The sequence below is a fragment of the Brachyistius frenatus genome, unplaced genomic scaffold, assembly GCF_029030835.1.
Source record: "Brachyistius frenatus isolate BFR_SWC_R1_liver_20210118 unplaced genomic scaffold, ASM2903083v1 Contig_1, whole genome shotgun sequence".
Classification (NCBI taxonomy): domain Eukaryota; kingdom Metazoa; phylum Chordata; class Actinopteri; family Embiotocidae; genus Brachyistius; species Brachyistius frenatus.
This window is the reverse complement of record NW_027210600.1, coordinates 6,290,777-6,310,561: the sequence shown is the minus strand read 5'-3', so window position 1 is coordinate 6,310,561 and position 19,785 is coordinate 6,290,777. Positions and strand designations below refer to the sequence as shown.

Here is a 19,785-nt window from a genome sequence, read left to right as displayed (position 1 = left end):
AGTGTAATTACAGTGAGCTGGTTAAATAAACCCGTTGAAAACCAACTTTTAAAAGCTCTTTTGCAACCAGCTCTGAGATTTCAGCACCACAAGAAACCTCACTAGCTGCCAATTAATTATTGAACCACCAACCGATACTCGCTGTGCCATTTGCCTCAAATACACAGCTTCACTGTGGCATCGGTCTTTAAAGAAAATAACGGTGAGGGTATCCAGACTCGCAACATAACAGATGAGGTTTCAGAGAAGGATCTTGAGACACATTTAGAGATCTTCAGTTCTCTGCAGAAGCTCAAAGTAAACCAGCAGAAGGCACATTTGAAAAGCGAACAGTAAACAAGGGTAAACAAAGCCGTTCGCGGGCTGCCGCGGCCTCGGCTCCTGACACGGAGGTTAAAACCAGTGTTTATTCACATTCTTTTTACACAGCCTGGAAGAAGTCTATAAGTAAAGTGTTTCAGAGCAGGAGGCTTCACTATAATAATTCTCTTTCACAGTCTGTTGGTCTCTAATTATGTAGTATACAGTATTAATGCTATTGTTATGTAAATAAATAAAAAGGATTCAACAAAACGTCATGAACATGGTCATTCCAGAAAAGCAGCAGCGAGGAGCTGCTTACACCTGCATTGGTGATTGGTCTCTGACGTGTCTCACTTATGAGTGCTGCTGGATGCATCAGTGCCTGTGCAGATGAAGCTTACCGCTTTCAGTGGAGTTCTCCCAAGCTCCTCCTGCTGCTCCTCCCCCTCTTCCTCCTCTTTTTCCTCCTCCTCCTCTTCCTTCTCCTCTTTTTCCTCCTCTTCCTCCTTCTCCTCCTCCTCTTCCTTCTCCTCCTCTTCCTCTTCCTCCTTCTCCTCTTCCTCCTCTTCCTCTTCCTCCTCTTCCTCCTCCCCCTCTCACCTCTTGTCCTCACTGGACGTCAACGGTCATGCCAAAGTCGGGGCTGTTGGCGAACTGGATTTTGCCATCTGTTTCCTGCTCCTCAAACACTATGACCTGTGACAAGGCAAAAAAAAAATTAAAAAAAATTCCATCTTAGTCGAGGTCAAGAAAGGACGGCGTGAGTGGGTGGTGGAGCACTGATGTCAATATATACGCACTTACAGAGAGGAAAAGTAGGAAAAGGCAAGAGGGAGAAACAGCGATACAGCAGATGTTGCTTCAGGCCTTTTCCAGAACTTGCAGAAGAGTTCAACATCATCAAAGTTACAGAGCGATGAATATCGGTAGCTGCACACTTGCAACTCTTGACCTGGGATACGATTTCTGTTTTGCCATGCTGGAGGAGGTGAGTGGTGGTAATAATGCAACATTTTTGGAGAATTATAAAATATACACAGGTTATCTCGATTTTTTTTTTTTTTTTTTTTTTTTTTGAAAGAGTACTTCAAATCTGGGAAAGCACGAGGAATTGAAACGGTGAATGTCCAAAACTTAGCCAGCACGTATTCAGACAACTGGTCCGGTGTGAGAATGTGATCATTTGCTCTATTTGCTCTGCAGTAGATCAATATAGATGCAGTATTTTGAAGTTTATACTGGTGGTCAGACAAGACAAAACATCATTGACATGAGAGAAATTGTCTTTCAAAAATGTCATGTGCCAACATGCAGACGTGGGCGGGGTCAATACCAAGAATCCAGCATAAATTAAATGTTTCTCACTTCCACACCAAAAGGTTTTCCCCTTTACAACTTACCATTATATTTTACTGTAAACTTTAAGGTAGCGTTTGAGATTTTGTCAATAACTCAGAGGCCGTCAATGCTACAATGAGCCAAAGTGACTTTGGTAAATGCATTTCCTAAATGGTAAGCACACGTGTGTATAGATGAGACACGGCACCTGGTTGTCCCCCCTGTGAAGCCAGGGGCCCGGGACATAGAGAGTTTGCTGAGGACCAATGGACCAGTAGCGTCCCAAGTTCTTGCCGTTGATAAACACGACACCTTTGTTCCAGCCCTGTGAACACAACCACAAACTCTTCACCATGCTGATGGGTGAAAAACAAGAAACATACAAGTCGTCCTTTCTCATATCATCACTCAGTACATTGTTGGTAGTTATTAATTACAGCTCTTAACTTCTCTACAAATCAGACACAGAGAGTGAGACACGCACACACACACACACACACACATACACACACACAGTGCAGATATGCTGTACAGTACAACAGGAGGGAAATGACTGGTCAACAGGTGCTTGGCTTCAATCAATAACGGCATTATGAAGAAATGCATAGAAACAAAACCTCCTTTTCTTGAAAGAAGCTTTTAAGATATGATCTGATCTCACTGCGAGAGTAAAGGAATTATTATTGTGTAAATTTATCCAATGAATTATAAGTGAGCCAGTGCTCAATAGAGCTGCTCAAAGACCGATTTCTCAGGGGATTCTTTGCTGATATGCTGATACAAACTTGACATTCATGTTTCATAAACATCTTAGCTTGAAATGATATTCTTAATAAAAAAATTTTACTGAGGTTTGCCAAAATTAAAAACGAACACCACTGAAAGTCTGCAATGCTATTCAAAATATGTTCCGCAAATAGTTTTATTGTTTAATTTCTTTGTTGAATGAAAGAACCATTAAAAAAAAAAAAAAAATTAAAAACGCCATGGCAGTTTTTGGAGGCTATCATCTGTTGCGGTGCTGCACTGGATCGGCAGCTTCACTGGCTGTCCGATACTCACGGGGAGTTTGAGGAAGGTGTCCCTAGGAAAGGAGTTCACGTAGAATTTGGCCTGGAAAAACCCTGGGCAGGAGGGCCGCTGTCGCACAGACATCCAGTGGCCTGAACGCTCAAGTCTGTAAAGCACAAATATCAGCAGCGTTCATCATGTTGCAAAAGTTATTTAAAAAAAAAAAATTAAAAAAAAATCTATCCATTTTTACTTTTAGCAGACCTGTTTATCAGACAGCAGTTCAGCATGTCCTCCATACAATATTTATTTTCCTACAGTAAATGGCAGGGGAAATTTTCAGATTCAGTAACATGATATATTTCGCCTCAAAATAAATTCTAAAAGTTGATATAACATCAAAACTCCTCTTGCAGGTGTGAATTTGTGGCCTTCAGTCACACAAGGCTTCAGGCCTCAACAGGAGGATGCTGAGGGAAATCAATTTCATCATAGGCAGAGAGTCCCAAATCGAAAGGCTTTCAAATATAGCAGATCTACAACAGACGCTCAACTCGGTTCAAATATAAACCTCTAATTGAACTAACGCAGGTGACAAAGTGACCGACGTTTATAATCTGTGGAAATATTTGTCACAAATAATGACGGGTGTTGGCGACAATAGCGATGTATGGGAAGGGATTATATAATCTTGTAATATAGAAACATCAGGAGGGAAAAGCACCTGCGCCTCAGGGTGCAAAATGACCTTCTGACTGTTGTGAAAATACCAGACATAATTACTATTATGGATGGGTGGCACGTTTAACGGTATGCAACAGACATTTTGATTTCTAAGACGGACCTTGGCATCAAACAAATATAAAAGTGTCCCAAATGTAAATCACCCAGACCATTTTCCATTGCTCAGCTGTCTATATGCTGCGCTTGCATTTGTGTGGTCCAGCTTTGAATGCAAAGTTTCTAAGGTGTGCAGTTAACATATTGTACTATTAACTGCCTGCACTGTGACTGTTAACAGTCATCTGTCACAACATTGTTGGTGCAGCAAGTTTGTCATAATGCTGTGTTGCTTTTTCTGACTGCCACACTGGAAATATTTGCAATTTATGTGACCAGCGTATCAGGAATATAAAAACGGTCTGTTTGAGCCCTTTGAAACAGATATGGCATATTAATTGACTCGCCGCTTTGAAATCTTACGCTCGAGCTGTCAGACACACGATGGCAGCTCAAACTTAAAGTAAATTGTAAGTTTTACTTCCCTTTTTAATGTTGTGATATCACTACTGAGTCCACCTGCCACCGAAGGTTTGGCCTTGCACTTTGCGTAATTTGAAAATCTGCGAGTTCTTTATAGCGTATTGTGAAAATCTTGTCCTGTAACTCTTTATGGTGAAAAAATAAACAACAAACACAACGGTTTAAGGTCTTCTATCACATTGGGCCTCTTGAACATTGACGAGCAACTTTGAAGTCCAAGCATGTAATTTACCTCCTGTTCGACACTGGATTACAGGGGTGTGTTTCGATTTCTGAATTTTGCCATCATGTTCCCAATGTAATTATGTTAAGCAGGAAGATAATCAGCTGGAGTGACTAAGAGGCAGGCAGGTGTAAAGACAGAGAAACACAAACACGAGGAGAAACTGGATAATAATTGAAAGACACAAACCTTTTTACAAAGCCTGGTTTCATATCCAGACTTCGGATAATGAAGTCTCGAAGGGGGCGCTTGTTTAACTGAATATCTCCGACAAGACCTGAAAAGGTGAGTCAAAGCTACTTTTAGTTTTTTTTTCATGGATCTTAGGATGCTGTTAATTAGTTTCTTTCAAGGTCTCTAATGAAAACAAATCTTTGTGCTGACTGGAACGTCTACAAAGCCGTCAGTTTGTGCAACTATTTGTACCTTTGCGCTGCTCGTCCAGGGTTTTCCCATAATTCACTCTCCCACAATTCTCCACCAGTAAACTTAGAGTTCTTCTTCCCTTCAGTGGGAAAATACATAAAACACGAGAGGCATTACTGAAAAACAGATGTATGGAAAGAAGTCATCAAAAATAAAAGGAGGCCAAAGTTCCTTTCGGCTGGTCTGAATTTTGAAATTGATCAAAACTAATCTCTGTGTGTAAGGCTGAGGATGATTATTCAAATTTGTCAAGATAAACAGTCTTATGAAGATTTGCTGTTGGCGCTACACTGGGACCTTGCTGCCAGAAACATCCATCAGCATCCCCTGAAGCTTTCACATGCTGCGTGTTGTTAAATATTAACAGCTTCATCCTTTTGAAACAGCAGACTGGGTGTAAACTGCATACAGAGGGACAAACACGCTCACAAGGTACCTTCCCATCAGGTAGTGCAAGTTCTTGTATCTTGTAGTCCAAAACACCAGTGAAATGTTTGTCCACAAACACCTGGAAAAAAAAATAAAATAATAAAAAATGCAAATGGAAATAGCCACATCAAAAACCATGGGAATCATGAATGTTGCTCGGCTAGCCAAAGGCTCGGCAGGAGCAATATCTTTGTTACGGGCTTATGGGGGACGTGACGTGAATATTTTTTTAAGACTGCAACACCTGCCCTAAAATGAAACGCAAAAGGTTTTTGTCTTTCACTGACATCTCCGGAAATGTCCTCAGAGCTGCCCGTCAATATCAGACCAACTGGTCACAGCTTCAGTTTTGTCAACTGCGGTCCACAAGTACACTGATCAGCGGTGTGACGAGCAGGCCGCAGCTTTCCAAGTGCGGACGTTCTCACAAAAGAAACGTGTTAAAGGTTGTGATTGTGGCTGCCTCATGACGGTGTGTGTCCTTCTGTCCTCACCAGCGCTCTGTCTCTGATGTTGTTCAGCGAGTCGAGGGCTCCTCCGCTGGTGATGGTGGTCTCGTACAGCGTGTAGCCGTACGACTGGCCGTTGTTGCGGTTGACGGGGAGATTCTCCATGTTCACCGGCCTCTCCGACTTAAAAGGCTACGAAATCAGCAAAGGAAGAGCTTGAGACAGACACTTAAACCTTCAATATACAATGTCTTTAAATTTGCTGCTGGAATTCTTTTTTTTTTTTTTTTTTTAGAAATGTCAAATGTTGACACGGTTACGTAACGTTTGCTTTATTTGATGATATTTGAATTTACAGAAACGGTCAATGCAGATGGGACTCGCCAGATGGCTTGATCCTAAGTGATTATTTATGAAACCTAACGAAGCTTTCCTTTCTGGCGTTCAGAGCGGTGTTTTCATTCAGCTGCATTCTCTTGCTTACCCATGGGAGGTGCATTATGCCTTTCTTCAAAAGACAATAAACACTCCCTGCTGCGGCACGATTAACCACATACCTTCAAACGCACAGATACAATATAAAACTCAGGCAACCCACTCAGTCTCCTTGAGGCCGCTGAAGAGAAAACCCTCTTTTGGTGTGTGGCTGGTCAGGGGCAAAGCAATTGTCGTCTCAGAGGGAAGCAAATTATTGCGACGGGGAGTGAATAATTAATGTTGCAAGCAACTGCCAGACGTGCTACATCTGGTTGGAATATAAATGCCACGGAGGAGCACGGTGTAAATGGCTAAACTCGACGAGTGTACATGAAAGCGAGCCGTCATGTATCTTCCAAAGAGGTTGCTTAACCAGTCAGTTTTTTTCTGTTGCATTCAGATGTTACTTCCACAGCAATCTGCCTTACGGCCGCCACTGAGGTAGCTTCGGGGGAAATGTCTTACTAAGGGGCTCCGCCATTAAGGGAGGATTGTTGCTCATTCATTTCCCTGCTCAGGCTTTTCATTTGGTCCAGGAAATAAAGCTAATGATGGACAACGGCTCACCGAAGCTTCAATTTTCGTTTTTCTATCAATTTATCTACATATAAAATATCTGCTATATTAGTGCGACATGTGACCCATGTTATAGTATATCGTGAGATGCTTAATATTTCAGTTTATGTCATCGGCTTCACTACCTATATCCAAATCTCGATGAAAAACATGTTTGTTTTCTCCAGAATTTCCAGATGAGGCCTAATTTAATTTTGATCTTAATTTTTATATAGCAGCAGTCATACACTGCTCATGTATTTTTCTTGTGGGTTGTTCTGGCTTAACATTGCATTTCATTTCTATCATTTGTTTTGTTGGTTATTTTCGTTATAATGGCTGTAATGGCTGCGCAATGACAGATAGGAGGTGAAGCTTTGCTTGAGGTAAACACATGGACTTTTATGGCAAACCGGAGCACCGACACGCCTTCAATAAATCGTAACTGACCTGTTCAAATGTCTTTCAAGAATAAATAGCAAGAAAAAACTAACAAGAACACAAGTGATTACTGTCATAATGCTGCGGTTGTTGCCATCATTTGCAAAATATGGCTAAAATAGCAGGTGACAAATTTCAGTGGTAGCAACTAGATAGCAGATTTAACACGCGATAATTTGGATGAGCAGAAGCTTTGCGCTGAGTAGGCAGATGTGAAAAGCAGCCTGTGCTGTAAATACACCCGACCTCAGGCTCAAACACTCTTAAGGAATCAGAGTTGAGAAACCCGTGTGCAAAAGCAAAGATCGCAGAGCAGGAGAAAGCACTTTTTAAGTCAAAGAAAAAGCGTCCCTGGCTGCACATTCACACATCTAACAGCAGATTTTCTAAAAGTTGACTTGGCTTGGTTTAATTACTTATGTATCAAGAATTGTATATAATGTTGTTGCAATCTACACCGATCTTTTTTCCACTTTTTTTTAAGAACTACTTTGACAAAATGAAAGTTGCAAGTAGCTCTTGGACACTAACATTTATTCACACAGCTGAGCTCCACCTAACTAGCTGAATAAGAATGGTTTTGGGGGGGAAGGGAAGGTGTGTGGGGGGGGAGGTTTGGCTTAAGTCCAGGCATTCTCCGCGTGTCTGTGGCTCACCTTGTCAGTGAAATGCAGACTGTCCCACAGAGACAGGTGCTGCTGGATGACAGCAGGCTGGTACACTCTCCTCTCCCGAACAGAGGGCATTTCAGGAAGAGGCTGAGCTAAAATAAAAAACAAAAACAAAAAAAACAAAGGAGTAAAACTAAGCTTGCAGTTTTGTCTGTCTCGATCCTTTTTTTTTTTTTTTTTTTTTTTTTTACCCATGGGATCCCAAAGAGTCACGTAAAAGTGTAATTATGTTATCTACGAGTCAAAAGTACGTATACACACATGTTCACTAAAAACACAAATTACACGCGAGTCTATACGTTTTTAAGCACGTGCAAATGCAGTCGTGGACATCTGAAAACTGGCATCAACGGATCTAAATATCACATAACGGAACAAAAGAGAGCAAGAGCTGCTTGTAAACCGTGCGTGTTAATCCTAAAAGCAAAGTAAAACAATGTTCTGGATACTAAAAAGCAAGGTGTGTTTTATTTGGCACGCAAAACAATCTACTAAAACATCCAAAAACCTAGTGAACCCCCTCCCGCACTGTTAAAGCCGACGGTCCCATTCTCCATTCTGTTGTAGAAGTCTTTATATTCTCCAGCGCAGGAATCGCTCGGTGCCAAACATAAATGCAACCTGTCCCTCGCAAACTGCTTTTTAAGGCTCCGTGGGTGAGACACTCTCCCTCCCCGGCAGCCTCCAGTTTGTGTTCCGGTTTACGAAACAGTCTCTTTACACCGATTAACAGTGGCTGGCCGTGCCCTCCGACAGCTTTTAAAAGGTGTTAAAGCATGCAGAGACACTAGCAGTCCCTCTGGAAAATGCTTGACGGCATTTTCTTATCACCAAGTGGTAACAGCTGGATCGCTTGAGAACGCTTTGAGGACAATGGCCAACACCTTTCTCTAAAAAGAGCTCTCTCCAATGCTTACAAGCCACTGCCTATAGTAGTGGCAACTGTCAGATCTAACATAGGAGGACCGAGAAGACATTTTTATTCGGCTAGGTCATAGATTTGGACTTTTTCCCACATGTTCTCACAAATGATGTGCATTTTTTTAATCCCACGATATGCGGGCCAGTCAAAATTATTGTAAAATCGCCAAATTTCGGCCGACAGCAATGATTTAGCACAATTATTAAAATCGTTTCCTTTCAGCTGGATAAAACAGAAACGTCATATTACCATAACTATTGCCACACAGTTTTCTACCATTTGAGGTTTGATTGGCACTCTTGTGATGACATCATTTCATTGTACCTCCTTCTTCTGTATATACCACTATTATTATATAAGCCTAATTGCAATTTAATAATACTCAAACACCTTATGAAGAAGATCCATTAAACATCTATTCACTGAACAGGAAAAGAGAATTACAACGTTTATCGCAGTTATTGGTATGACAATTAATCATGAACTGAAATTTCATGTCAGCCCCAACTGTAGATGTAGAAATATGCTGATAGTGTTCAGATTTCCTTGTTCTTGACTTCTGCCTTGCTTCACAGGAAATTGTCAGTGGTTGAGTCCAAGAATGAATCATCTGGATGTTAAAAAGCTTTAAGATGATAAAGTAACATCAATAGCAAGCTAGCACACTGCAAAGACAGACAGACAGTGTGTAGTCAAGATGTGTTTGTAGCTTGTTAATTACTGCATTTTTGCAATGTCTGACAGCAGCTAAATAATAACAAACCCCTAAAGCATATACTGTAAGTCACAGGTTTATTTCAAGAGCCATGATTAGTGTTCGACCTTTGACAGATCAGCCTGACTCCATGCAAAGTTATGCCAAAACAGCCCCACAGGGCAAAGAGTAACCGGCACAATGTATATGATTTGACAACCACACGATAATAAAATATCAGGCTGATCTAATTACAGAATTGGGTCATGTGTTTGTGGTTGCCGAGTACAACACAAAGCATTCTCAGATTCACTCTCATATCCAGGCCACTGCTTATTGTTCAGCAGACTACAAAACACTAGGATGAATCACGCAGACGCAGCCTTTCATATTCATCTCCAATCACCACAACGCTGGGAAAATTATGACTTTGTTGTGCTGGATTCAATCCCAGATTGCCAACAGCCAGTCCCAGCCACGAAAAACACTTGAGACTTCTGCCCCCAACCACAAAAAAAAATTGTTTTCCAAACAGGCAAAACTGCATCCACAAAAAAAACACGACACAAGGCCTAGCATGTTATTTTCCTCAACGGGCAATCATTGAGGGTCTTTGATTTGGGCCGAAATCTCACCACATGCACAAAAACACACACAAAAACCCATGTCTAATCCCTGCCTGTAATCATATGCAAAGTTATCCTGCTTTAGCCAACGGAGGACAGGTTTCACAAGGAGAATTAAGTTAAGTGGGGAGATGAAAGCAGGAGGAGAGAAAGCGAGACAGAAGATGTGGGGCCCATCAGCAACAACACACAACACTCACTGTGGTAGTGGCTGAATAAATTCCTCAGAAGATGGTACTTGGTGGTGTAATCCCCAGCCTCGGATAATGGAGCATCGTAATCTGAAAGATAATGCGCTATCAGAACAGCAGGACTCGGGAGCCGGAGAGAGGCAGGGATGCCTCTTACCCTGGCAGTTGCTTTCACTGCGCTCCCCTATCAAACATCATGAGACAGCAGCGGGCCGGGACACATTCTGCTTTATCTTGACAGCAAATGGAGCCTCTTTGAGGCAAAAAAAAAAAAAAAAAAAAAAGAGAGGCATTCAGAGGAGTAAACAGAGGTACGAAGACTGCTGAAGGTCAGAGGTGGTCGTGTTTACCGCAGAGGTGTTGACAGAATTCTCCTCCTTTGTGAAGAATGAGGTCATTACAATGTTAAGTACCCTGGAGGAGCACATAAAACCCATTGTAGCATCTTTAATTTACATTTCCCATGCATTATATTAGCTAATGAATTCATTTGTGTGCACTGCATATTCAAGTTTCTCAGCAGCCGAAGAAGGTCAGAGGCTGCTGAATAGGGATAGTGCCATCTACAGACGTTTTCCAATACTCTAATCATGTTGTAATATACCTGTATAATTGACATGTCCCGGTGAAGCAGGAAAACAGGACCAGGCTCTATTTCAATGAGGTTAGTGATTGTTGTATGCACATGAAACGAGCATAATTTAGCGTATTGTGGATCAGCATCAGCATGTGGAGCAGCTTTGATCATTAGAATAAAACAAGTAAAAGTACTTGTGAATGTGCAGTTTTGTGCTAAAACCTTGTGGCAGGAGCTAGTTAAACAAATGATAAGTCAGCCTGTATCAGTCAATTGTCCTACTGACTATTACAGGGAATTGTGTTGATTTAAATGCTGGTAAATGCTGGCCAGTTTGATGGATAAACACAAATTGGTTACACATACCGTAGCTTGTCACCGTGGGTTTCTGTGCTGATATTCCAACAGCAGATGCCCCATTCATGAAGCCAAAATTCGTCCCTCCATGGAACATGTAAAGGTTGATGGACATGTCCAGCTTAAGTATTTCTGTGACCACAGGTAACATGTCTGTCAAAAAAAAGTGAACGAGACAAACAAAACTTCATTGAAAAAGTGTTTACTTTATCTTAATTATAGCAATAAGACCAGTGATTGAATCAGAGAAGAGCAAACACAAAGCTAAACATTAATACTTGGTAACAAGCAGTGTTTCTGTTTAGCAAAAGTATAAAAAAAAAAAAACAATTTAACTTCAGCTTTAACAAGCCAGAGACACTGTTTCAATAATCCTTTTGCCCTCAATTCCAAGTCAATTGAATTAAAAAAAGGACCTCAGTCACACGTCCTATTACAGGTTACTATAATTCCTTACGGGGCAATGATCACACCCATAAAATGGCCTACCTACCTGCACAAATTAGCCACCTATGTTTTGCATTGAGCATAGCAGAGCAAGTAATTAAGAATTCCAATTGAACCTTAGCAGTGAAATTGGACCGAGTTTAATGATTTGAATCAAGGCCATGAGCCTTAGTGAATAATAATTGGGCAGATTGAGTGGCAGAGCCGGACTCGGTTGGTTTCATAGTGGTGCCACTAGCTGTGACCAACTGCTGGGCATGCTGCAGTCTGCAGAGCACTGAACTGTCAAGGACATGAATCCCCTCTGAATATTCCAGTATTCGTTTCATTGCTGTGACACTTTCTGTATAGCGAGGGTCTTTTATTTCCCTTTTCCCTTTCTCACTGAGGAGAAAATACATAAGGAAGCAAGGCGGCTGGCTCTTTCATTTCCAGAACATTTTCTTTTTGAGAGGTGAATGGCTGCTGGGAATGACGGGGGTAAAAAGGAGGCTTGAGTCTCTGCACTGTATGTTTGAAAAAGGATATCTCTGAGAGCACTCACGGTGGTAATACCAGGCTATTGTGACTGCCATTCATCTTTACAATTGTAAAAAAAAAAAAAAAAAAAAAGGTGCTATCACGTTTGTGAATATATGTCATGGTTGTACATTGGACTAAAAATATCACCCTCCTAGGCGTACCATGTGGACCATGTTACATGGCTGATATGTGGGACAGCGTAGAGTACATACAAGTACACTGGCTCTTTAATATGAATATTATAATTTGACTTTTTATACTTTTAAAGCAGCCAGGACAAGGTGATCCTGCCTAAATAACTTATGGCATACGTGTTTGTAATATGTGACTGAAACAACTAATGGGAAAATGTATTATTTATTAATCAAAAATTTACTGGCCCTTTTCTACTTCTGAGGAACTCTTATTTCACTTGAATATTTGCATTTGGTGCTACTTTAAACTTCAACCCCATCACATTTGATATAATGACATACTTTTGACTACATTACATTTATTTATCATCTGTAGTTCCTACTCTAGAGTAAGTATATTTTATAGAGAATATTCCCTGACATCACCCAGGACGCATGAACCGGGCCAATGTATAGCTACAGCAACTAGGTGGATATGGACCACATGGATCCAGAGGAAGTGGGAGGCCTAACACCTTCATCAGAGTTCAGGAGAATCAGACAGAATCAGTGGCGCATATCTTTCAAAGTATTTGAAATTCTGCCCCCTGATTAGATATCAAATATCCAGAGACAAAGTTAAGAGGATTGGATACATACAACCTGTCATCCATGAAAACTATATAAATCTCTGAAAAAGACCCAGTACAAAAATGACCATATGCTGAGCTGTACATCCCAGATGCAGTGAGTGGGCTCTGTGCCTTTTGTGGAGGAGCCATAGTGATCGAGCCCGAGGGATTTATCTCACAGAGCCCCCACAGCAGTGAGTTTGTCCTTACCCAGGCTTTTCCCTGGAACAGACTATTTCATCCACGGCTAAAAGAAGGTTTGTCTTAAAAAGGTGCACTCTGGAGGATTTGACTACCACTTTGTACATTATGAGGTGATAGTGGGTCACTGTAGCATCCAGTCTGCACTCAGTCCGGCGCTTGGTCAAATTTTGCATATTTTTACCCCACCGTTAGTTATTAGTTGGCTTTTTTATATAGATAGATAGATAGATAGATAGATAGATAGATAGATAGATAGATAGATAGATAGATAGATAGATAGATAGATAGATAGATAGATAGATAGATAGATAGATAGATAGATAGATTTAAAATGTTGTTTGGTACGGTTTGTGTTACTAAAAATCCAAGATCCCCGGACGAGATCTTTGTCTAAACAAGGTCGGTACGCCTGTTTTGTTTGTTGTTGTTTTTTTGCTGTATAAAGTTGCTTCAAATTGGTAGATTGCTAGATGACGAGCTACTTGAACTACTCATACACTGCTGTTCGAACTGCTTTAAACGGTGCATCAACAAACAGCTATATTAACATGTTAACAGGCGGAAACGTTATACAGTTGCTATCTTTATAAGCCATAACTGCAAATCCACCTTTGGCATTAACAACTGTTAACTCACCAGATTTAGAAGAAACGTTGTGAGTTGTTTCAGCCATCATTGTGTTTATTGTTCAATTGTATTTCGAATAAAACGTTGAAATACGCAATGACTCCTTCCTCTCATGTTGGACTGAGGGCAGACCGCACACAACAGTGACTCACTACGGCCTGTTGAGGTGCTGGATGGTGCTACGAGATGAGATGGGCCGGGAATAGCTGGTTAGCATGCTAACGTCAGTCGATATTTCTGCAATACAATACATAGACGTCTTTGTCTACAGTCAAAAATGTTTTTGTTTTTTTTCCACATTCGGCAGATAATTTTAGGAAACATTTTTGAATATTTTAAACTAAAAATCATAGGTTTTGTACATTTAAGTCTTTCGAACCCTCAGGCACTGAGAGTCTGTCTTCCCCTCAAGACAGTCTGTTTTCCCTTCAGAGATAATGTAGTAGCTTGCAGCACAAAGCCTGTCTTCTCCCAATCTAAATTTAGACGCTATTATTTGACGCTGTGTACAGGAAGCAACTGTTTTACCCTCAACAAAGAATCCATCAGCAGAAAACCTGTCTAACCCTCATGTGAACGTCTGTCTTGCTCTTATCTTGGATCCTGCATTTCTCTCTAAAGAAAAAAAAAAAAAAACAGTCTTTTATTTAAAAAATAAAGGACTCTGTGTTACCCTCAGCAGTGTACACATGATGAAGGCCCCCTAGGAGGTCAAACCAACCAGACCAGTACTCCATCACCATCTTCGGTTTCTGAGGCTAAGAGGAGAAAAAGGGTTTAGTCCTACTTACGGTGTGACAGTTTGGGAAAGCAACACACACTCAACACAAAAAGAGATATTTCTGTTTGCCCTTTCAGTTTCTTTCACTACCCACGCTGATTGTAGTAACACAAGCCTTGAATAAATTGTCTGAAATAAAAAAAATATTATTTACAGCTCTTTATTTCAAGCTGGTTTTAGCCCTGCATTTTCACTCTACCTGAATAGTCTATTCATTGAAACAAACAATGGTTTCTAATTATGTATTCAGTGTAGAATAAAACTTGTCATGATCAACTCCAAAATTGGCCGACATAAATTTAAGAAAAATGAAATGGATGAAGACCAAACAGTGAACGTTTTGTGCCACACAGTCAAGACTCACTTGTATTCCATCCAGATACTTGATGTCATCTGCTTTCAGTTTCTGAAAATTGATGGTTTCCAGTGCTTCCAACAAAAAAGAAGAGCAATATTGGGTTAAAAAAAAAAAAAAAAAACACAACAATATCAGACTGTTTAGAGAAACCACTCAAACTATTACATGGAAAGACCAATTAGTAGTCCATTTGAAACCAAACACCTTTAATTCACAAAGTTAAAAGACAGGCTATGGCTCGAATGCCAGCTTTAGCAGGGCTGTGGACTTCAGCTGTTCACAGTCCAGCGTATATATAACATGCAAATCACGGGTATTAAACACCCACAATATATACAAATGATTATGGAGATGCATTTAAATATTTTATGAATTCCCAGGGGACAGTTCATTATAAATTACCCTGGTGGATCCTGTCCTGTAATTATATGCATAATGTCGATACAGTGAATGATAATAAATACAGAAACATATATGACAGAAGTATAGACCGAACATAATATGGCTTCAACATAATGGGGACTAACACCTATGCATTAAGATAATATACGAGTCAAAGAAAAGACAGAAAATAAGACTTGTTTTTCTTGCACTGCATTATTTATGTAAAATGCAAGAAAAACAGCTTTCTGGTGCAACACAGAATCCTCTGTGTGTGAAATTTGGTTCAGAACTGTGGCTGCATGACACCGGGCTGCCCTTGGCTTAGACCTCTTGCCATTGTGCATAAAAACACCACACGCCAACCAACTTACTTTATACATGCGTGTTTGATTATGTGCAGACTTTTTTTGGTCTGTCAGCCTATCTGACAATACCTGCTTTCACTCCTCCAAGCTTTAGCCCTTCCTTGTTGTCCGAGGTCATCAGCAGCTCTGTGATGCCCCTTGACAATAATGCCTGGGAAGACGAGGGATTAAAGAGGCAACTAAACAAAACAGTTGGGGTTCTTTTTGAAGGTGTAATTGTTGATGTTTCTTTCTTTTCTTTGAAAGAGAGTGAAAAGGAGTGTGAGTGAGCAAAGTAAGTAAACAAGTACCGTTTCTTTTATGAGCTACTGATATTATTGCAATAATTTATAACCGTGTTTCTTACCTCCTCGATGAAAGGCATATATTCTTCATCTTTAGCATAGGAGCCATATTCATTCTCCACTTGAACTGCTATAATTGGGCCACCCTTGGAGTACTGCGCATTAATTAGCCAATGAATAGAGGACACATATTAGAGCTTGGCACCCGTTATTGACCATTTCTACCCTCAGTACAGCTGAATTCTAAAAAGAGTGTGAAATGGAAATCAGAGTGTTAAATGATGCATGGAGCTGATAAAAAGAAAATAAGGCTCTGAAGACACAAGTTGAAGAACTCAAGTTTGCATGATAACCATTATGGGCACTGCTAACATTGGTTAAAATCCACTCAACCGTAGCTAATTATGGCCCAGTATTTTAGGAAATAATAACAAAAATACATGGTGATTAAATGTGATTGTGTTTATAAATGTGTAATCGTTTTAGAATAGTCAAGAACATAATTTTCTCCACTTCATAATCTTCCTCTGTTCATAGGTTGACAAGTACCTTTTAGTTACGAAAGTCAGCAACCTTACATTTTGAAATTTAAAGTAAACTCAAATGAAAATGACCTGATGTGGGACTACTTTCTTGAGAAGATGATCAAAGAAGGAGTTGACTGCATCAGTGAATCCGGAGTAGGTTGTCCTCAGTCTCATGTTCTGATCTCGTAGCAGCCAACTGAAAGGAAATCACAGCAAAACCAAAACATATCACAAACAAGTCCCTGAAGGCGCTGAGCTGCGACCTCTCTTTGGGTTCTTAAAGATAATCGCACCAAACCTAAGCATGACTATCTTAAAATACAGAGCAAAGGAAGTCATGCTTCACTGTGTGTCCCTAAAAACACTCTGATTTGATGATTATCAAATAATATTACCTCAATCTCACGTTCCCCGAGGGCAAAAATATCCACTTCCAGTCTTTTCGTGCCAACTATTACCCGATCATCTGTCTGAATCTATTTTGATTACAGAGGTGAAATAATTCATCCCCCCAGAGAGATGTTCCTGTCATATTTTATTATTGTTCTCGCTGAAACCTCACTAAATTTCTGGTGGTAGTCATCAGTGACTTCCACCTGAGTAACATTAGTGGTTAACTCAACTGATGTTTAATGCCTCCTACTCTTATTCTGTATGTTGTATCATATGTAAACCCCTGTCAGGTCGACCGCCAAAACAAAACATATTCCTTTCCAATTGGAACACAGCTGGTGAAACTGGCCCGAAATCGGCACACTTTAAATAATTACTTTTAGTTTAATGGATTTTGCCAGCAGCAAAGACACTGCTAACTAACAGATTACGGGAGTGAACAATCCATTTCCAATCCAATTTAGGGGATTACTTTGCACCCCACCGGATATTTCCAAATAATGCATCACAATGTTACTGTGGCTGTGAGGCATACAAAATATCTGTGAATATAAGGTAACATTTAATTTCAGCTCTGGGGTTTTCACCTCGGTAGTCCACCTAAATCCCATTCAGCACAGATGTATGGTCCTGGACGTAGGATTACCCAGAGGCCCAAGCTGGCTGCAAGGTGGAGGTAGGTTCTAGGAGTAAGACGCAAAAGGTGGAAAATAAGCAGTCAATTATCAAAACGGTGGCTTTAAAATGTTTACGACTGACAATAAAAACTGAAGCCAGATAATCCTTCTCTATTTAAAACAGAGCTGATGTCGAATTACAAATTATATATTATCAATTCTAAATTATTCCACTCTTTTCAAACAAAATCTTTCCCATTGTGAGACGGCATATATTTTTGAATCACTTTGATACCAAGCGACACGTTTGATGGATCGAAGCCCACATAATCAATAAATCAACAATCACTGACACTGAAAGTGTGCCACTAATTAATCAAAAGCATTTCTCAGCAGTGCCACGTTATTCCTGCTTTGCAGTGCAACAGTGCCATCTGCAGGAGTTCATTCACTCCCTGACAGTCCTTACTCTAAATCCAGCTCATTCTCAAAGTTGAAGACCCCTCGTTCAGGCTCATGCAGGTTCCAAGGCACATATCTGAAAAAAAGAAATAAAGCTGTTGTTTGTTTGTTTTTTTACATGGTTTTAATGTTTCAGTGGTAATCAATTTCAGCGGTTTCAGACTTTTTGGGGGGGTAAAAATTACATTAGATTTGCCCTTTTGTACTTCATAAACTTGTGACTAATTAATTTTGTTTGTTTGGCTTCGCTCTTCTCAGATTTGATTTGATCCGTGTCTGCGGATTTGATCTTCTTCTCCAGTAAAATCTAACACTATTCATCCTCGTGCTTTAGTCAGCCGGCTGTGAGTCGGAGCCTACGTTGTGAGAGTATTGAGGCCACAGGCCTTCATCTTCAGCAGCCGGTCCTCCCAGTAGGCTCGGGGGACTCTGAAGTAATGGATGGAGCCTCCCAGGATGCGGAAGGGCTCTCCCTCCAGAGTGAACTGAGACGAGTCGGCTCTCAGACCCTCCACACGGCTCATCCTTCCCGCTTCAGGGACATTCCTGTCGGGTAAAACACAGTTCACAGCTGAAGAACTTGCTGAACGAGTGCGGCTGAATTAAAAGCTATATGGAGACACTTCAGACATGTTTGATCTGAGCTAAGTGCTTAAAGTCCAGGTGCACCTGTTTAGAAATATCCTTGACAGAGTCATGGTGGCATGAGGTGGCTGCTGTTGTACATTTTAATTATCCTGTGTAGGATTTTTGCCAACTAATCAAACGCATCATGTCACAGAGCTCCCCTCCACGTGTCCACGTAAATAATTCAAACAGAATGACACCACACCAACTTGATCTCCTGACTCCGCAGATCTCAGGCGAGACACGGCGACCAACTGAGAGAAACGGAGGTCTAACACGAGTGACAGGTGGCTTAGTTGCGTATCGATGTTCACAGGTGAACCGGGTGAAAGTTCACAGGTGACCCGCGGTTGGTCTCTTAGCAACGAAGCTGAGCGACGGCTCCTGAATTGGCGCCGCAGCGTGACCGAACAAACACATTTAAGCATGAAGTGAAAAGATGTCCAGAGCCATTGGGCGACTCCTTTATTAAGAGCTGGCTATATTGCTTTCCTTGAACCGGTTTGTCTTACCTGGTGAACTGATAAACAATGATGGCTGCGGCAGCAACGCAGAGCAGGAGAAAATACCGTTGCTTCAGGGACAGACGAACACTAAACACCGACGAGCTTTCCATTAGCGGTGACAGCTGCTCCATGTAGGTTTCTTCTGTTTAGACGGATCTAAGCGCATATCTCAAAAAGGTCCCGTCTTCTTCTGAAACACCTCTCCCGAGCCTCTTCTTTCTGGACCGGTCCGACCCGGGGGGGTGGGGGGGGGGCTGTCACACAGACGTTACGCTGACCTCGTCGTCACCGGAAAATTAAGTTTCGCAAAACTAATTTCGCAATTAGCTGCGGTAACGACGATGAAGTCGCGCTGCTTTTTAACTCGTACTTCCGGGATTAATTGTGGAAGAAAAAGAAACATGGTCTGAAAATGTAAAAGTTGGTTTCCTGCTGTAGAAGCCACTGAAGACGGTATTTTTCAGAAGAATCTGGCGGTAATATTATAAAACTTCAGTTTACTGAAGCTGCACGCGAGGACTACTACGAGTCTTGTTCAGGGACCGTCACAAAACTCTGCTGCTTTAAAGAAACGCAGAAAAAAAAAAACACATATCACGCATCCAAACAGATCTATTAATATCATAAGTCTTTTTCGTTAATTATTTTCATGCGGGAATTGGTTTTTTTTCTTCTGCATTTACCAAATTTGGAGGGAATATTTATATCCGTATTTTGGATCCCTTAGTTATCCAGCTCAATTTTAGTGAATTACTTTTTCTTCTAAGGAGCCGCTTATCTTTTGGGAACAAAGTAATCAGGCTTATCTAATGCGCACAAGATAAATAAGAAAATATTTTCTGCAAATTTTAATATCCTGTCATTCTGTAATTTATGCTTCTTCACAGTAATTTATTGCAATAGCACACTGTCCCTTATCTGTGGGTGATTACATTTACAGCCACTAGAGGGCATCAGTACATTCATGCTAATACCTGCAGGGG

General features: G+C 40.8%; 1 protein-coding gene across 1 annotated transcript; it reads right to left on the bottom strand.

Moving 5' to 3' along the window:
- Positions 1 to 660: 660 nt before the first annotated feature.
- LOC138630858 (beta-galactosidase-1-like protein 2) lies at positions 661 to 19,304 on the bottom strand. Its single transcript, XM_069715505.1, has 19 exons — positions 18,809 to 19,304; positions 18,030 to 18,215; positions 17,677 to 17,745; positions 17,178 to 17,273; positions 16,285 to 16,393; positions 15,733 to 15,825; positions 15,456 to 15,537; positions 14,644 to 14,708; positions 14,172 to 14,256; positions 10,963 to 11,106; positions 10,029 to 10,109; positions 7,572 to 7,678; positions 5,488 to 5,634; positions 5,001 to 5,072; positions 4,565 to 4,643; positions 4,328 to 4,415; positions 2,704 to 2,818; positions 1,850 to 1,966; positions 661 to 999 (listed from the first exon to the last, which is right to left on the bottom strand). The coding sequence occupies exons 1-19, from the start codon at positions 18,931 to 18,933 to the stop codon at positions 913 to 915; spliced, it is 1,947 nt and encodes a 648-aa protein (XP_069571606.1). The 5' UTR covers positions 18,934 to 19,304; the 3' UTR covers positions 661 to 912.
- Positions 19,305 to 19,785: the final 481 nt, after the last annotated feature.

Excerpts from the sequence above, each read along its gene's own strand:
- LOC138630858 (XM_069715505.1), bottom strand. The coding sequence starts at position 18,933 with ATGGAGCAGCTGTCACCGCTAATGGAAAGCTCGTCGGTGTTTAGTGTT. Across the intron at positions 5,073-5,487 it reads ACATCAGAGACAGAGCGCTG|GTGTTTGTGGACAAACATTT; the intron begins GTGAGGACAGAA and ends TTTTTTTTCCAG. Across the intron at positions 4,416-4,564 it reads CCTGGACGAGCAGCGCAAAG|GTCTTGTCGGAGATATTCAG; the intron begins GTACAAATAGTT and ends TCACCTTTTCAG.